General features: G+C 39.6%; 1 protein-coding gene across 9 annotated transcripts in view; it reads left to right on the forward strand.

The window, feature by feature from the left end:
• The window catches only part of Ktn1 (kinectin 1), a 98,018-nt gene that overhangs the window by 32,688 nt on the left and 46,235 nt on the right, over positions 1–19,095 (forward strand). For all 9 annotated transcript variants that reach the window (XM_050162387.1, XM_050162388.1, XM_050162381.1 and 6 more), the window contains 13 exons: positions 2,011–2,127; positions 4,095–4,235; positions 6,106–6,212; positions 7,784–7,916; positions 9,498–9,585; positions 12,879–13,045; positions 13,582–13,650; positions 15,068–15,105; positions 16,324–16,414; positions 16,778–16,846; positions 17,303–17,340; positions 17,452–17,533; positions 18,391–18,459. In XM_050162387.1, the coding sequence (XP_050018344.1) occupies positions 2,011–2,127; positions 4,095–4,235; positions 6,106–6,212; positions 7,784–7,916; positions 9,498–9,585; positions 12,879–13,045; positions 13,582–13,650; positions 15,068–15,105; positions 16,324–16,414; positions 16,778–16,846; positions 17,303–17,340; positions 17,452–17,533; positions 18,391–18,459 (1,209 nt within the window). The remainder of the gene's footprint in view (positions 1–2,010; positions 2,128–4,094; positions 4,236–6,105; positions 6,213–7,783; positions 7,917–9,497; positions 9,586–12,878; positions 13,046–13,581; positions 13,651–15,067; positions 15,106–16,323; positions 16,415–16,777; positions 16,847–17,302; positions 17,341–17,451; positions 17,534–18,390; positions 18,460–19,095) is intronic.

Consider the following 19,095-nt stretch of genomic DNA (forward strand, 5'->3'; position numbering starts at 1 on the left):
TCTCCCCTCCTTGCCAATGTCACTTTCTCATGTGTGCCTAACTTGAGTGCTAATATTCGATTGCTGTTCTGTCAGAAACTATGGAGGGTTTCTTGTCACAGCCTTGCAAACCTGTCCGTACTTCTGGGTATGTGAACAGTGCATCTAGCAAATCTGTCATCTTACATTTTAGTGTGCTAGCTACATACAAACATGCATACATAATACATACATGTAGTATGCTGCCTAGACTGTGTGGTTGTACTAACAGTAGTCTAGTGTAAGTGACGTGTTTAAGACAATCAACAAATATAAGTTACTTTGAATCTAAACTCAGATTGTTCCATTGCAGTGACTTTTTGGTATTTTAGTTTTTTGTTTTTCCTGACAGGGTTTCTTAGTGTAACCTCGGCTGTCCTGGAACTCACTTTGTAGACCAGGCTGGCCCAAACTTGGAGATGCACCTGCCTCAGCCTCTTGAGTGTTGATCAAAAGTGTGCACCACCACTGTTCAGCTTTCTTGGTATTCTTGGTTAAAGAATTTGTTCTTTGATTAATTTTTATTGTAGGTGGGTAAATGTTTCTGAAGAGATTTTAGTTATTTGTGGGATGTGGGAAGTTTGTAGCACATGAGTGATTTCAGGTGACATTACTACCTAGCTGTTTAAAATTACTGTCCTTAAAGTTACAATCAACTGCTTTTAAGTGTCTGACTTATTAAGGATGTTGCTGCTGACATGTGAAGATAGTTATTTTATATGAAGCACTTTTGAAGTCTTAAAGACTAAATGACAAGTCAGAGTACCTTTGATTTTTTTTTTTTTTTTTTTTAGTTTAGATAGGCCTAGCTAGAAATTAAGTAGTTATTAAGGAGAACATTTGATGGTAAAACTCAGAGTGGAAATAAAAGTAACATTGTTTGGTGGTCTGGTTGTAAACAGGCAGAAAAGGACACACTGGCATCCAGGTTCAGTGTCCATTGCTGATAGAAATAAATAAAAAGTAAAATTAACATTTTTTCTTTTACATATTCAATTATCTTTTAAAAAAGAACTACGATATAAATTTCTTCCTCATGTCAAATGGGACATTCTGGTTTTTCTTTTTTCTTTTTTTCTTCTGTTGGGAATAGTGCCTGTTGATGTCAGAGAACTGGGCACTGGTGGCGTCTGGGCGTGTTTGATGAGAGCTGTTGAGCACTGTGTTTGCTCTGCCCTGCTCTGTCTGTTGTAGTTGGCATTTTAGTCTTTTGGCATTTTGGGGGCCCACCACCCAGCTCCCCAATAAATCACACACAGAGGCTTATTCTTAGTTTTGAATGCCTGGCCTTAGCTTGGCTTGTTTCTTGCCAGCTTCTCTTAAATTATCTCCTCTATCTTTGGCCTTGGGGCTTTTCTCTTTTTCCATCTCTCTTTACCTTTTCATTCCTAGTTCTTATCCCATATCTGTCTGTGCATTTGGGTGACTGGCCCCTGAAGTCCTCCTCATTGCTCCTTTTCTCTTTCAGATTTCTCCTATTCATCCTCTCTGCCCACCAGCCCTGCCTATCCTTGCTTCTTCCTTGCTATTGACCATTCTGCTCTTTATTAGACCATTAGGTGTTTTAGACAGGCAAAGAATCACAGCTTCACAGAGTTAAACAAATGCAGCATAACAAAAGTCACACACCCTAAAATAATATTCCTACAGCCTGTCTTTTCTTTACTAGGCTTTGGGATGGCACATGATTGCTTTATGGTCTCTTAATCTTCTGGAAAAATAAGGAGGGAAATTGCTGTTTTTGACTTTTGGGCTTGTAAGTGTATACTTCTTTGTTAAAATATGTTTCTACTCTAATTGTACTCTACTAATTTTAGGGTATGCACTGTGTTAGAATATGCACTACTGGAGTGACTGACTGGTATTTAGGAGTCATTCTATTTTAGATGTTGTCCTTCCCATTGACCCAAGGGCTCTGATACCAGATAGCTCACTCTCAGTTTTCAGTGGGTCATGTTAACTTACTCATTCTGTATTGATTTCCAATTACAGTCGAATAAAGGAGAATTGAGTTCTCTTGTGCATCAGCTTCAGGAAAAGGAAAGGCTGCTCTCTGCCGTGAAAGAGGACGCTGCTGCCACAAAGGAGCGCTGTAAGCAGTTAACGCAGGTGAAGACATTCTTAGTTAAGGGCTGAGCTTCCTGAGTCAGAGCAGTGAGATCTTAAAGAGCACCCACAATCCTTGATGTAATCCCCCCCCCCCCACACACACACAAGGTTTCTCTGTAGCTTTGGAGCCTGTCCTGGAACTAGGTCTTGTAGACCAGGCTGGCCTTGAATTCCCAGAGATCTGCCTGCCTCTGCCTCCCAAGTGCTGGGATTAAAGGTGTGCACCCCGACCTGGCATGTGCCATCTCTTCACCACCCACTTGACAGTGTAAAGCCTTTGTGTGCTTCTGACTAACGAGAAGTCAGTGGAAGCACAGAGTCTGTAAGCCTGCTTCCTTATACTGAGCTTTAATATAGTTTGATGTGAACATCATTTAATACTGTTGATTTAAGTTTAAAAAAATAGATGAGTTACTTTTTGACATTTTGGTTATGAGCCCAGCCTTGAATGGCTAATTATTTCTCCGTCCCACTGAGCTGTTTTTAGTGACTAATCATCCTGTACTGGGGATGTGTACATGTAAACAGATGCTTTTTCCTTTCCCAGACACCCGAGCCGAATAATCACACAGAAACTGTATTAATTACAACACTGTTTGGCCAATGGCTCAGGCATATTCCTAACTAGCTCTTACATCTTAAATTAACCCATTTCTATTAGTCTATGTATTGCCATGTAGCCATGACATTGCCTCATTTTCTACATGTCTTATTTCTTTGGGGACTGGCTTGTGGCGTCTCTCTCCTTTGGCAGCTATGTGGAGTCTGCCTGACTCTGCCTTCTTTCTCCCTGCATTCAGTTTAGTTTTCCCATCTACCTATATTTTTCCCTGTTACATGTTAAAACAGCATCTTTATTAACCAGTGGTAATAAAACATATTCATAGCATACAGAGGGGCATCCCACACCAGTTAAATAGCTGGTGAAAAAAATAAATCTGACTTAATTACCTTTAAATAAAACTTATTAATGCTTTTGAGCACCATATTTTATGTGGAGTTAAATAAGTGCAGTACTTTTTTTCTGTTTTATTTTTGGACAGTCTTAGTTAAAACTGGCTCTATAGCTGAGAATAACCTTGAACTCTTGATCTCCTGACTCCACTTCCAGATGCTGGGATTATAGATATGTGCGCTACATAGCTGGCTTTAGTATGGTGCTTTTGTGTAAATACATTTAGTGTAATTTTTTTTTTTTTTTTTTTTTTTTTTTTGGAGACAGGGTTCTCTGTGTAACGGCTCTGGCTGTCCTGGAACTTAGACCAGCCTGGCCTCAAATTCAAGAGTCTCACCTGCCTCCCAAGTGCTGGGATTAAAAGTGTGCGGCACCACCTCCCGGCTTAGTGTAGTTCTTTAAAAAGAAATTTTTATGCGTATTTTATGTTGATATAACAGCTTTTAAATATAAGTCTTAAAAATGAAGTGAAGTATATAAATAGCTTCATAAATTTTATGAAAACTTAAGTTCTGCCCCAGTTTCTTAAAGCTGGACTCTAGTCATACCTTCAGGTAACTAAACTCGCTTTTGCTTCCTTCCTTAGCTGTTTTCACGTCTCTTTTCTGCTGTAGACATACACTGTCCAGAGAGGCCTCCCTTGGTTTCCCCTTCTAGTATCCTTCCCGGGCTTTCACTGAACTCCAAAGGAGAGTAACAAACAATCACTATTTTGCCTTAAATTATTTTTTTTAGGGTTTATTTTAGGTTTACAATCTTTAATTAGTAAATCAGAAAGTACATTTGAAATAGAAGCAAACTAACGTGTCTGTACTATGAAGGAGTTGGAAGAATGGGGAGATACAGAAGACTCCTGGTTTCTTGGTTTTCAACCCCAATTCTGCTTTGTGCCCAAGCTCTGATTGAGCATTCACAACTTTGATACTCTTAAAACATTGCATCTTTGATAGTGTTATAATACCTTTTTCATAACAAGTTCTTCATAAATTTCTTTTCTGATTTGCTATTCTAGGAAATGATGACAGAGAAAGAAAGAAGCAGTGTAGTTATAGCAAGAATGAAAGATCGGATCGGAACACTAGAAAAGGAACATAATATATTTCAAAACAAAATGCATGTCAGTTACCAGGATGCTCAGCAGATGCAGATGAAGGTATGTTGAAGTCTTCGAAAGTAAGAGGAAATATTTCTGTCCATTTAATTCATAAACTTTTAAGTGCCTTGTACGGGGTGGCCATTGACATAGAGTGGCGAGTTAAACTCACTCTTCATGCTAAAGTAAGTGTTTTGTATGGAGATAAATAGGAAGGCTGGAACCTGATAGGGAAATACTCCGTTTCCAGTAGAGGTGAGCACCGGGGGCTTTGCTGTAGTGGAGAAGGGAAGGTGGGACAGTGTTGATAGTAGAGAGAAGACATTTTAGACACAGTATTCAGACTGTGTTGAATCTTTTTTTTTAAATTTTTTATTGAGAAAAAGAAAAAGTTTCCGCCTCCTCCCAGCCTCCCATTTCCCTCCTCCTCCTCCCACCCTTCTTCCCCTCCTCTCACTCCTCTCCCCCTCCCTCTCCAGTCTGAGGGGCAGTCAGGGTTCCCTGCCCTGTGGAAAGACCAAGGTCCTCCCCCCTCCGTCCATGTCTAGGAAGGTGAACATCCAAACTGGCTAGGCTCCCACAAAACCAGAACATGAAGTAGGATCAAAACCCCATACCATTGACCTTGGCTTCTCATCAGAACTCATTGTTCGCCATGATCAGAGAGTCCAATTTTATCCCATGCTTTTTCAGTCACAGTCCAGCTGGCCTTGGTGAGCTCCCAATAGATCAGCCCCACTGTCTCCGTGGGTGGGTGCACCCCTCTTGGTCCTGACTTCTTTGCTCATATTTTCCCTCCTTCTGCTCCTCATTGGCACCTTGGGAGCTCACTCCAGTGCTCCAGAGTGGGTCTCTGTCTCAATCTCCATCCATCACCAGATGAAGGTTCTATGGTGATATGGAAGATATTCATCAGTATTGCTATAGGATAGGGTCATTTCAGGTTCCCTATCCTCAGCTTCCCAAGGGACTAACTGGGGACATCGCCTTGGGCTCCTGGGAGCCACTATAGGTTCAAGTCTCTTGCCAACCCTAAGGTGGCTCCCTTCTGAATTAACTTTGTCAAGAGAGACTGAAGGAATGGGGAAAGGCTGTAAGAGTTACTTGGTGTAATTCTTTATTCTCAACTCAGACCATTCATTGGCTCTATTTTGGGAACCCAGAACCTTGTGAGAAAATGCAGTTTTAAAGGGTTGAGAGCCAAGGTTGGAATGAAGAAAAGATATAGAAATAAGTATGGACCTATTTAAAGGGTTCCCCTATGCCTGAAGATAGTCATAGTTTGTTTTTTTAAATGTGATCTTTTAAAAAATATCTATTTTAGTATTTTATGTGTATGAATGTTTGCCTGCATTTAATATATATGTACCACATGCTTGGCTAGTGGCCTCAAAGGTCAGAAGAGAGAATGGGATCCCCTAGAACTGAAAATGGTTGAGAACTGCCTTGCAAGTGCTGGGGATCCTCTTGGGTCCTCTACAAGAGCACCAAGTGCTTCTGTGTTGGGTGTGAGAAGTCTTGCTTTTGAAACTTGATGTACGCTTGTTTCTTCTTTCAAGGTGTGAGAGTATCTGTCGATCAGCATAGGTCTGAGCTGGACAGTTTGTACTTTCCATTTTCTTTGTCTTCATACTGACCTGGAAAGGATGGTTTGGATTTCATTTTCTTTTTTTAACTTTTTTTTTTATGTGCATTGGTATGAAGGTGTCAGATCCCCTGCAATTGGATCTTTAGACAGTTGTGAGCTGCCATGTGGGTGCTGGGAATTGAACCAGGGTCCTCTGGAAGAACAGTCAGTGTTCTTAACCACTGAGCCATCTCTCTAGCCCTGGATTTCATTTTCCTAATGCTTTTTACTCTTTTACTATGATAGAATTTCTCTTAAAGGTGGCTTTGTTCTTTGTTTTCTAAATCTTATATTTTAAAATAGTTTCAGCAAGTTCGGGAGCAAATGGAAGCAGAGATAGCTCATCTGAAGCAGGAAAACGGTATACTGAGGGACGCTGTCAGCAACACTGCCAGCCAGCTGGAAAGCAAGTATGTCTCCAGTTCTCCTTCTCCACTAAATGGCAAGCTCTTTTCTTCTGTCGTCAAAAGGATCTTGATAGTAACTGGTTAGACTTGTTCCATTTGCTTCTAAACTTGTTCTAAGAACAACTGTTTCTCTGCATGAAGGGCTCTGGCTCTTGTAAGCCTCTGTGCCGCTGCAGCCCCCAGCATCGCTGTTGCTGTGGAGCAGCTCACATGTGCTGGAGCTGTCTGTTTGCGGTCCAGCACTCCTGACTTCCATCACTAATTTAAAAGCATAGTCCTGGTCCTCCTGCCTCTATACAGATTGTGATCCAGGGGCCCAGAGTGGAGAAACCATTTCTTAGAGAGTCTAGTAGTTTTACACAAAGTAAGCACTTTTTTTTTTTTCGAGACAGAGTTTCTCTGTGTAGCTTTGGAGCCTGTACTGGAACTCGCTCTGTAGACCAGACTGGCTTCAAACTCACAGAGATCACCCTGTCTCTGCCTCCTGAGTGCTGGGATTAAAGGTGTGCACCACCACCGCCTGACCCAAAGTAAGCAGTCTTAACTGGTGAGTTTTTTCAATAATGAAGTAAAAGCTTATTCATTAGAATTCAAAATGCTCTCTTCTTCCTGACAATAGGACAAGTCCTGTTACAGTGATATTGGTATTAGGAAGGTGATTTTTTTTTTAAAAGATTTAATTTAGTTTATGAGTATTTGCCTCTGTGTACCACATATATGCTTGCTGCCTATGGGGGGGTGGGTCAGAAAAGGGTGTTGGATTCCCTAAAACTAGAATTAAGGGGGCTGGAGAGACGGCTCAGTGGTTAAGAGCATTGCCTGCTCTTCCAAAGGTCCTGAGTTCAATTCCCGGCAACCACATGGTGGCTCACAACCATCTGGAATGAGGTCTGGTGCCCTCTTCTGGCCTGCAAGCATACACACAGACAGAATATTGTATATATAATAAATAAATATTTTTTTAAAAAAACTAGAATTAAGGATGGTTTTGAACCAATGTGGGTGATGGGAACTAAACCTGGGCCTTCTTCAAAAGCCACAAGTGCTCTTAACCTCTGGTCTTTCTCTCCAACCTCCATTTTAGGAAGCTTTTAGATTAGTTTAATGGCAACATTGTCTGTTCATGCTCTTGAGTTTTTGGTTTTCTGTTTTTAAGAATATTTTATAGTGATTTTCAAATTTAAAGTTATTTTGTTATTGTTCAGTATATGCCATAGCATGAGTTTCCTGTCCTGTGTTCCATGCACTGTGTGTATGGCATTCACAAAATAGCTCTTGCCACCATGGAATCTGGGGATGGAACTCAGGTGGTTGGGCTGTGTAGCATGTAGCTCTTACCCCCTTGGCTATCCTTTCTGCTCTGTAGCCTTCCTTTTAGAGTTTGCCATTTTGATTTGAATTATTTAGGAGTACACTAGTACACTTAGGGGAGCAGTATTCCCACTTAGTCACTTTCCTTTACATTTGCCTGTAAGTGGGGTGCTAGCTCAGCACAACTAGCATAGACTATGTTGTTCTTGTGAATTCATTGTTGTGTAACAATGCAAAGCCCCTAATCTAGCCACTGTTTTCAGGCAGTCTGCTGAGCTAAATAAACTGCGCCAGGACTGTGGAAGGCTGGTGAGCGAGCTGAATGAGAAGACAGGGAAGCTGCAGCAGGAGGGAGTTCAGAAGAAGAACGCAGAGCAAGCTGCTACCCAGCTGAAGGTGACACCACCCTGCCTCTTTATTCCATTTCGTCAGTGTTATCGCTGTCCAGCTTCATAGCATGAATGTGTATGTGGAGTTCAGAAACTTAGGATGGAGTTTAATGAGACCCACACTGTAGGGCTCTACTTCTTCAAAGTTTTATCTTGATAAAAGAATATAGGCCTGGATTTGAAGCTAAAGACTGAAGATAATTAAAAATAAAATCAAGTGTTATACGCATAAGGGTAGAATTTTGTTTTATATAAGGTGGTTAGAGTCTATACATGTAAGGCAAAAATAAAGAACCTTTAGCATTACTTTGATCATCTGTAACTTGAATTCCTCATCAATTTTGATAAGCCGGGCGATGGTGGTGCACGCCTTTAATCTCAGCACTCGGGAGGCAGAGGCAGGCGGTTCGAGACCAGCCTGGTCTACAGAGCGAGTTCCAGGACAGGCTCCAAAGCCACAGAGAAACACTGTCTCAAAAAAAATTTTTTTTTGATAGAACCCCTCCCAGCATTGGAATTCCCCCAGTGTTGTAATAGTTTGGTTTTCCCTTCTTTTGAACATGGCACTAAAGTACTCCAGGGGTTTGCACTTGAGATCATGATGTACAAAAATCTTACTGTTTTCCCAATCCCAGAATGATGGTTTGTGTGCAGAGGTGCTTACACTCTCAGGAGTTGTGGAGGGTTGCTCAGGCTGAATGAAGGACAAGCAGACTTATTCTCTCATATTACATGAACTCTGTTATGTGTTTTGAGGAATGACAGCTACCCATTCCTTCTTTTTACTGAGGAAAAAGATTTATTTATTTATTTATTTATTTATTTACTTACTATGTATACAATATTCTGTGTGTATGCCTGTAGGCCAGAAGAGGGCACTAGACCTCATTACAGATGATTGTGAGCCACCATGTAGTTGCTGGGAATTGAACTCAGGACCTTTGGAAGAGCAGGCAATGCCCTTAACCGCTGAGCCATCTCTCCAGCCCGTGAAAAAAGATTTTTTTAAAAATATGTATAGTTCAATTTATAAAGGTTATATGCAATCTCACTGTTAGATCCTTCATCCATATTGATATATAGTACACCCAGAGGCTGGGTCCAGATGGTTATATGATTACCTTTAGAAGTTATATAATTTGATTTCTTCCTTTTGTTTGTGTGTGTGTTTTGATGAACCCTTTGTGAAAATGATCTTTCCTTTAATACTGGGTTTCCTGGGGGATTTACTGCTGATGTGGATGAGGGAATGTGTTCTCTATAGATATGAATAAATAAGACATGGCATTACAATTAATAATCTTAGTTTTTGTCATATGTATATTTCTAAATAGGAATTTTAATATTGAGATTTAGCAATAAAGGTTCTAGCTTGTCTCCTAAAAGCTTATGGTAGGTCGTGCAGGTGGATAAGATAAGGACATAACAGCAGCCTCTGTCTTGATCTGCCAGACATTGAGTGTCTGAGATGTTGGAGGAGATGGTGGATGTGCATAACAAATGCCCCCACTTTTTTTACAATTGAAATCTTGTCTGTTTGTGTTGACTTTCTTTTCCCCCTTTTTTCTTTCTCTCTTTAAATATCAAGGCTCAACTACAAGAAGCTGAGAGAAGGTGGGAAGAAGTTCAGAGCTACATCAGAAAGAGAACGGCAGAGCACGAGGCTGCACAGCAAGGTGCATACTGGGAACTCCTGTCTCGTCTACCCGCGGAGAAGGGTTATTGTCATTTAGTAGAGCCAAATAATATTAGGTTATCCTTTTGGATTGTCTTATCTTTTCAGTATTTGTTAGGTATTTTAAAATGAGCAACCTTGTAGCCTTGTCTGCAGGAGAATGAGCACCTGATAGGGCAGAAAAGCTTGGTCATGACATCCGTTTTTTCTGTGGTTTGTCTTTGGTCTTGTCAGGATTCTTAGACTTGTGAAGAAGCAAGTTGCTTTCTTGAATCTGTCTACCTTAGTAGTTGTTAACTTTGTCTTCTCATCCATAATTTGATGCATTCATGTCTGCTGTTTTTAGTCCTGCCATTGCCTTTTGTCTTAGTTAGGGTTTTGTTGCTGTGACCAAAGTCAGCTTGGGGAGGAAAGGGTTTTATATCATCTTAGAGCTGTAGTCTATCATGTGGAGCAGTCAGGGTAGGAATTTAAGGCAAGAACTGATGCAGAGGCCATGGATGAACACTGCTTACTGGCTTGCTTCTCATAACGTCTTTTTCTTCTTTGTTTTGGTTTTTCAAGACAGGGTTTCTCTGTGTAGGGCTGGCTATCCTGGAACTGGCTCTGTAGACCAGGCTGGCCTGCCTCTGCCTCCTGTGCCGGGATTAAAGATATGTGCCGCCACCATCACCTCGTCTCATTCTACCTTCTTATAACACTCAGAACCACCAGCCCCATGGGGGCACCACCCTGGGCCCTTCCATACGAGTCATCAAACAAGAAAATACCCTACGGGTTTGTCCACAAGCGGGAACAATTGCTTATGATTTCTTTTTCCTAGGTGACTCCATCTTTGTTAGATGGACATGAAAACTAGCTAGCATATCTTTCGTTCTTGAATATGGCTCCACATAGGGTAGATAAGAGTTCTGACTTGTCAGCTCTGTTTTCCTCTGAGTGCACACAAGGTACTTTAAGACTTCTACTTTTATAGAAAGTTGGTATTTCTGTGAAGATACTTATTAGAAATTTAACATTTTATCATTAAAACACAGGAATCTTGCTAAGAAGGCTGCCAGTATAAACCAAATAGCTATAGAGTAAAATGGCACTCTATTTAAAGATTTTCATAGGTTTATCTTTTTTATTGTATGTATGTATTTTGCATGCATGCATATATACATATATATGTGTATGTATGTGTATCATGTACATGCATGCTTAGTGTCTAAAAAGGTCAGAAGAAGGCATGGGATCCCCTGGAGCTGGAGTTATAAATGGTTGTGAGCTGCTGTGTGCTGGAAACCAAACCTGGTCCTCTGTAAGAGCCACAAGTGCTCCTAACTCCTGAGCCACCCTCAGCCCCATAACTGTGCTCTTTTACTTTTTGTGATTTACCTCCTATTTTTGTTTAACTGTTGTGCTCTAACTGATCTTGCCATTAGAGTCTCAGTATTTTACTCCATATTTTTAAACAAATGTAATCCTGATCCTTAGTATTATTATTTTTTTTTTTTGGTGTTTCTTTTTTAAAATAAACCTTACTATAGAAAAAAACCTTGTAAATCAAACAGATGCAATTTTATATTTCAATGAACTCAGAGTAGTTATTCCAGAGCTGAAGATCTCTGTTTACACCTTCACTACCAAATACATTTATATGCATTTATTCACCACCAAAAAACCCCTTGTGCATGTGTGTGTATGTGCCATGATGGACATCTGGGTTGGTTTTGATTCTTTGCTATAGTGAGTAAAGCAACAATAAAGAAGTGCTTCCTCTCGGCAGAAACTGACTTCTTGTTACAGAAAGTAAAGTCTTTATCTCACTCTTCCCCTTGTATCTCATTGTCCTGAACTGCTGATGGATTTTCATGACATCAGGATTCATGTTTTTGTCAGCATGACAATAATGGGATGGTGATGTAGGATATTTGTTAAAACTGATTTGTTCCTTTGCTCTGTTTATTTCCTGAAGCTTATTATTACTTTGCTTTGCTCTTGCTTGATGCTATTTTATTTTAAAATTTTTGTCTAATGTTAAATATTTTTTAATCCACTGCCCCTCAACGTCTTAGGTGCTAGAGGCAGGGAGTTGGGTTACATTTTCCTCATGGTCCTTTCTGGAGGCCGGTCTTCTGTAGTGCTTGTTACTTTCAGGTTCCTCCACAGCTGCCTTCCTAAGACTGCGTCCTCTCTCCATTCTGTTTGGAGTCTGTGTCACTGCCACGGTCTCCTTCTTTCATTGAATAAAGCTTGGTTTTCACTAGCCGCATATGAGTATGCCTGGAAGTGCATTGGCCTTCAGTAATCTGAAAGCATCTTTACCATATTGGATTGGTTTGATTGTAGGCTCAGTTGTTCTGTTCATTCTAGACCTTTTTGTGATGAGTTGTAAGTCAGCAATAATTTCATCTACAGAATTTTGACATCATGAACTTAATGCTTTAACTGATGGTAGTAAATATCTTGAATAATAATCCAAGATATGTCCATTATATTTTAATTTTCAGGAGTTCTTTCCAAGTTATTATTTTATAGATATGAGAACTTACCTTTCCTAATGGAGACACATGCTCATGCTACATGTTTCTGTCTGTGGTAATGCTCCCTCCGACCTGTGGGCTTGTTTGTTCATCAGAAAGGCTGATGGTTCTCATGCTGCCTGCTATCTCCTCTCATTGATCTTTTTGATTTAGGGTGTTTCCCTTCCTCTTCTCTGCCAAGTTAGTGGTTGTTTTTAAATTTACTTTGTCCTCATTTATTGTGATTTTGCATTAGGATGGCTTATATGTAATTTTTTTTTGATATTTTTTTGAGGGGTGTTATCTGTGGGGAGGATGAAAAGCAAACAGAAAAGTTACCTTTTATTTCAAATTATTTAAATGGTATTTTAAATGTCAGCTTTTACATAGTAGATTTCCTTGGTGTCTTTCTGTGTAGCAAAGTTCAAGGAATTTACATGAATTTGCTAGCATAATTATTCATATATCTCTGGGGGAAATAAAAAGTACTTTTAAGAACTGGTAGAATCATTTAAGATTTTTATATTCCATTTAGTTAATGTTTATTGAGCTTTGTGCTATGTCTTTGGGCACAGCTTTGGCTATAGAGGCAAGGCAATCTCTGACCCTTAAGAGCAACAGGAATTAGACAGGGTGGCTAGTGTTATACAGGGAAGGACAGTCTGCTGAGGCTGCAGAGGGGAAGGGGAAGGTCCATGCAAGCGCTCCAGAGAAGGTGACACATACCAGGGATGGAAGGGGTCAAAGAAAGGCATTTTGTAAGATGTAGTATTTTTGTTTGCTACAGATTTACAAAGTAAATTTGTGGCCAAAGAAAATGAAGTCCAGAGTCTGCATAGTAAGCTCACAGACACTTTGGTATCAAAACAACAGTTGGAGCAAAGACTAATGCAGTTAATGGAGTCAGAGCAAAAGAGGGTGAGCAAAGAAGAGTCTCTGCAAATTCAAGTTCAGGTATTTGTTTTTCTTTATTTAAAAATAAGGGGGTGTATTTATTTGTTTACATGTGTAACAGTAATAAAGAAAGATCATGAATTTGAGAGAGAGGGAGAGAAGCCTTTGGAGAGGTTGGGGGAATGGTGTAATTATATTTTAATTTAAAAATTGCAAAAAAGAAAATGTAAAACTTATATGAATACATTATATTCAAATAAACTTTTGTTTCAATGTCTAAATCATTAAGAAAATGGAATTAGGATAAATGTGATATGTCTTAATTCTAAATACTGGTAAATAATTAACATTTAATCTTTGAGCATTTGTTTAAAGATGAGCTCATCCACTTCCTTAGGACTTCTTGTGATAGTATCAGGGACAGTAAAACAGCCTAGATGTCTCCCTTGTAAATTAACAAAATGAAATGCTTAACTGCTTTAAATAAAGACAGTTTAAAGATAAACCAAGAACATGTTAAATCATTGTGTTCATGTGCACGTGGATATTTATTAATAACACATTTGTCCCCTCTTTTTTTTCCTGTTGATGAAAAGGATATTTTGGAACAAAATGAGTCTTTGAAAGCTCAGATTCAGCAGTTTCATTCCCAGATAGCTGCCCAGGTAATGGTGTACTTTTACTTGCTTACCATTAATCCTAACTCTCCAGCTGTTTGAACAATTATCTGAAGACCTGTGTAGTGCAACCGTCAGTAGTTGGGAGAACAGTCATTGAATCAGTATGTAGTGGCCCGTGTTTCAGACACTTAGTGCTTGGGAAGCACTAAGAACCCCAAATCTGTATAATTAGAAGGATTAGGTGAAAGCACTCTCCCCTGGAAAAATGCTCCCAACTCTGTCACAGAGCAAAAGGGAGCCAAGTGGAGCCCAGAGTAGGGACTGCCACATCACAGTAACTGAGCCTTAAGAATCTCCAGATGACAGAGGGCAGCTGTGTTAGCTACAGCTCCCAAAATGTATATAAAATGTGTGCTTCAGTTTAGTTAATGGTAAACATTGCACGGGTTTTTTTTTTTTTTTTTTTTTTATGGTATGGTAAGACCTGTGATTTGACATCATTGCCCCATGCTTTGATTGATTGATAGATCAGCTTTGGAATATAAATGATAGAACATTTAGAAAAAGTAAACGTTTCTACAAACACACATACTATAAATTTCAGTTGAACTTTTAAATTATCAAAATTATTTGTAGCAACAAATACTTGAAATTTGAGTCGTGGGCTGGAGAGGTGGCTCAGCAGTAGAATGTGCCTGCTGCTGTTCGAGAGGATCAGAGTTCAGTTCCCAGCACCTGTATTCGGCATTTCACAACTGCCTGTAACACCAACTCCAGGGGACTTAATGGCCCCCTCCATCATCTGAGCGCATGGGTCCGTGCCCCCCCCCAACCTTACAATATTCAAAATAAAAACAAATCTTTAAAAAAGAAATTTGACTCTTATGTTAAAAGTGAATAAAAGTGTCTTTTAGAGTTCAAACTCCAACGTTTTTTGCACATAAACGTATTTTTCTGAATTGCTTTCTTTTAGAGGTGGTAGTTTAAAATTCACTGAGGTTGGATTGAGATCTTTATCATCAGCTGGCCGACTTGGTCAGAAATGTTGGCGAGTGCTGAGAGCCGTTAGCAGGGGCAGGGGAGCATGTGCTTCCTTGCATTGTCCTAATCATTTCAGGAGACGTTGCTGAGGAAGAGATGCACAGGGGTAGTGATGGCCTTTGTGAATGGACCTGCACCTTACGTACTTGTTGCGTGTCACTTTCATAGTTCCCAGCCTGCCCACTTGCTTAAGTCTTATAGTCCATGACGTGGTGTGTAATTTCCTAATACTGGCTGTTGGGGATCAGATGTGCTTTCAGAATGATGGCTACTCACCATAGGCCAGATATGTCTTTAACAACTTTATATGTTAATTTCTCTTGTTTTTTTTTTTTAATAAAAGCTCTGTTGTGATTATTATTCTACAGCTTTTACGCTTTTTCTCAATTGCTCTTATGTTGATAATGTTTTTCTTTCTCAGACCTCCGCTTCAGTTCTAGCAGAAGAATTACATAAAGTGTAAGCCTGCATTCCACACTTCTCCTATAATTGTGTCATAGTGACTAACATACTTGTTTGATACAATTCAGAATTAACTTCATACTCTGATGTGTTTGAAAAATTACTCTAAACTCTATTTGCTCTTTTCTGTTAGCCTGTGTTTGTTTAGTCTCCAAACATTGCATGTTTTTGTTGTTATTGTAGAAAGAGCCCAGCAAATGTTCCTTCATTTGGGATATTGGTGATTATGTGGAAGAGGCAATTGTGTTTTCAGAGTAGTGGAACAAAGTTAGTGCTTGTTGTGGCTCTTCTGCACTAGCCCTGTGACAGTAGCCTGTACACCAGGATATGCGTTGTTGTCTGGTGCATAATTACAGATACGGCTCAGTTGTTTGCAGAGATCTCTAATCTGGTTTTGATGCCAGACTTCTTAATGTATAAAACAGTGGATCTTTCTGTGTATCCATCTGTGTATTTGTGATTGAGTTTGTGCTGATCCTCCTGCCTTAGCCTCTTGAGTACAGGTGTGAGCCATCATCCTGCTATGAAAAAGGTCTATTTTGGACTGCAGGAATACCTTCACAAAAAAGGCTCTCACTGTCAAGTCTGATGACCCAGATTTTATCCTCTGGTCTCACATGCTGGAAGGAGGAAGCAGACTTTCGCAAGTTGTCTTCTGCCACACACGCATGTGCATGCACCCACACACTGTCTTCTGTCACACATGCATGTGCATGCACCCACACACTGTCTTCTGCCACACACGCATGTGCATGCACCCACACACTGTCTTTTGTCACACAGACACAGACACAATCTTCTGTCACACATGCATTCAGACACATACTGTCTTCTGTCACGTACACACGTGCACACAGTCCTCTGACGCGCACATGTACATACACAAACACTGTCTTCTGTCACGCATGCATGTACACACACAGTCTTACGCATGCACACACATTGTCTTCTGTCATGCATGCACTCATGCACATGTGCACACACACAGTCTTCTGTCACGCACACACATTGTCTTCTGTCACACATGCACGTGCACACACACGCACGCACACTTGATATTTTAGGGTGCTATGCTTTGTGACAGTTACTTGTAGACTAAGAGTGTAGAAAGAGAAACTTCAGTTATGTAAAACTTAGTTAAGATTATTCTTTCTAGGTAATTCTCAGTCCTTTGGTAATGCTTATTAAAAGCACAAATGTATTTTCTTTTTGAAGGATTGCAGAAAAGGACAAGCAGCTAAAGCAGACTGAAGATTCTTTAGCAAGTGAACATGACCACTTAGCAAGCAAAGAGGAGGAGCTCAAGGTACAGTAACTCAGCTTCTGCTGCGGTATTTTATAGGACTCAGATTGAAGACTGTAGTCAGTATGTGTTATATAAAGGATGACAAAGGCTCTGTAATGCACCACAAAGTGCTTCTTATTTCTGAGCTATAAATACTTTATCTCTAAGAGGAAAAACCCAAAAGGTTTTACTCAGATGATACATTTCATAACAATTTCAGAAATTTGGCAAGTAACAGAAATTGATGATCTTTCTTTTTGTTTTAGGAAATTTGTAATTTGAGACTTTTGCCTAACACTTAAAGTAGGACAGATAATGCTGCCACAAGTTTAAAGTAAATTCTATCAAACTCTTTTAATACTGTGTACTTTTCTCTTGCTCTAGGATATACAGAATATGAATTTCTTATTAAAAGCTGAAGTGCAGAAATTGCAGTCCCTGGCTAATGAGCAGGTAGATTGGTTTTGCTTATTTACCTCTGCAGAATTTTGATTTGCCTTTTCTTGTTTGTTTGAGGCTGTGAGCCCAGCTTTCTGTGTATAAATACTGTCTATAATGGTTACTTATGTTTGGCTTTGGGATGTATAATTGAGATCTTCTGACAGACCACCTAGATGGAATGTTCATATGATACAATGAATTCCTCATTTCTGAGATAGAAGAGATTGTTAAAACAGTCTTAATGTACTGCTTGCTTAGTGTTTTCCTTTTAATGTATAAAAGTGAAACTTTTTATTAGGAAAAATTGACCTCTGAGAAGTAAAACTAATGGACAATAATAAGACAAAGAAGCACATAATTTTGTTATCTGTAACTCAAATGTATGGAAATACAGTTTTTGAATGGATAGATGAATAGTTTTATGGTTTTCTCAGAAATAATAAGGCTTTCCCTTTATTCTGCACACAGGCCGCTGCAGTGCATGAGGTAGAGAAGATGCAGAAGAGGTGAGTGCTGCATTCTGTGCAGAGAAACTGGTGCTCACATCCATGTGCCGCGCTGCTTCAGCTGAGGCTGAACGGCTGCGCTGGTGGTAACTGCTGCTCTTCTCCTTGTAGCATCTATGTAAAGGATGACAAAATACGAGTGCTTGAGGAGCAGCTGCAGCATCAGATTGCAAGCAAAATGGAGGAATTTAAGGTGTGTGATTAAGCTTGTGAACTTAGCTTTCTCAGAACAGCCATTTGGAAACATTATTTCCTTAGTTTATTTGGTGACTTAGTAATTTTTTTTTGTTTTTGTTTTTGTTTTGTTTTGTTTTGTTTTTCGAGGCAGGGTTTCTCTGTACCTTTGGAGCTTGTCCTGGAACTAGCTCTTGTAGACCAGGCTGGCCTCGAACTCCCAGAGATCCGCCACCGCCTGGCTTAGACTTTTATCTTTAAATAAATGTTTGAAATTTATTTTGCCCCAAGCATTCCTTGGCAATCTTTAAATGAGTACTTTACATTTGTGCACAGTTTTTGATGTCTACGCTATTGCTGAGGTGCTAATCTCTGAACTTTTATGTATGTATGTGTTATCTGAGGTCCTGTGGTCATTCAGTCCCAAAGAATCACACAGAGGTCTATATTATTTATAAGTTGATTGGCCCATTAGCTCAGGCTTCTTATTAACTAATTCTTATAACTTACATTAGCCCATAATTCTTGTCTTAGTTAGCCATGTGGCTTGGTACCGTTTTTGGTGAGGCAGTCACATCTTGCTTCTTCTGCGGCTGGGTCAGGACTGCAGAAAGAGCTTTCCTTTTCCCAGAATTCTACTTTTCTAGTTGCTCCCCCTTCCTGCCTGGTTGTCCCCCCTATATTTCTTGTCTGGCTATTGGCCAATTAGCGCTTTATTAAAATAAATTGACAGGGTACAAACCATTGTCCCACAGCATGTATGTATGTAATTGCAGCGTTGCTATGAACAGTATGGGGTTGCTTGTTGAAAATCTCAATTCAAATGATTACTGCCTTTCTCTTTCTCAAAAAGTAAATTGGGTTTTATCCCTCCAGATTCTGAACGACCAGAACAAAGCATTACAGTTGGAAGTTCAGAAGCTACAGGCTGCTGTTTCTCAACAGGTGAGGGTTTCCGTGTAGTGTAAGAAAGTCTAGTGAGAAACCAACTGATGGAGAAATTGTGCTGAAGTTAGATGTGTCTTCCCATTGCACCTGCCCATTTTGTGCTGTTTTGTGTCTCTGAGATGAAGCAAATGTTAATCTTTTCATTAAGTATTTTACAAAAAGAAAGAAAAGTCTGTTTTTGGAGCCTTAATCTTTTCATACAGGTAATACGTTTTCTCAAAAGGAGTGTGAGTTTGCAACTTTGGAGCATCTTGAGATTGCTAACGTTTCTTTGTCCTTTCACTGAGTCTTTTACACCAGTGTTGTACTAAACGATCTCTTAGAATTGAATGACGAAACTTAAATATATTGCTTAGTCTCATTTTTTGCATATAGGCCACATCCGAGTCATTTCTTTTTGTTTAAAATGTGTGTATATGTGTGTGTACACGTGTGTACGTACGTATGTATATAGTAGCAATTAGGATGATAAGGAATACGCACACACATGTTCCTTTTACAATATATATACCACATATTCTTAAAAAGTAACATATGTATGTGTACACACACACACACACACACACACGCTCCCAATCATCTACCTTACCAATATCTGTCTTCTTAATGAACGACACTGCTTCATAAGCCAAC

The sequence above is a fragment of the Alexandromys fortis genome, unplaced genomic scaffold, assembly GCF_014885135.2.
Source record: "Alexandromys fortis isolate MF-2015 unplaced genomic scaffold, M_Fortis_MF-2015_v1.1 scaffold_130, whole genome shotgun sequence".
NCBI lineage: Eukaryota > Metazoa > Chordata > Mammalia > Rodentia > Cricetidae > Alexandromys > Alexandromys fortis.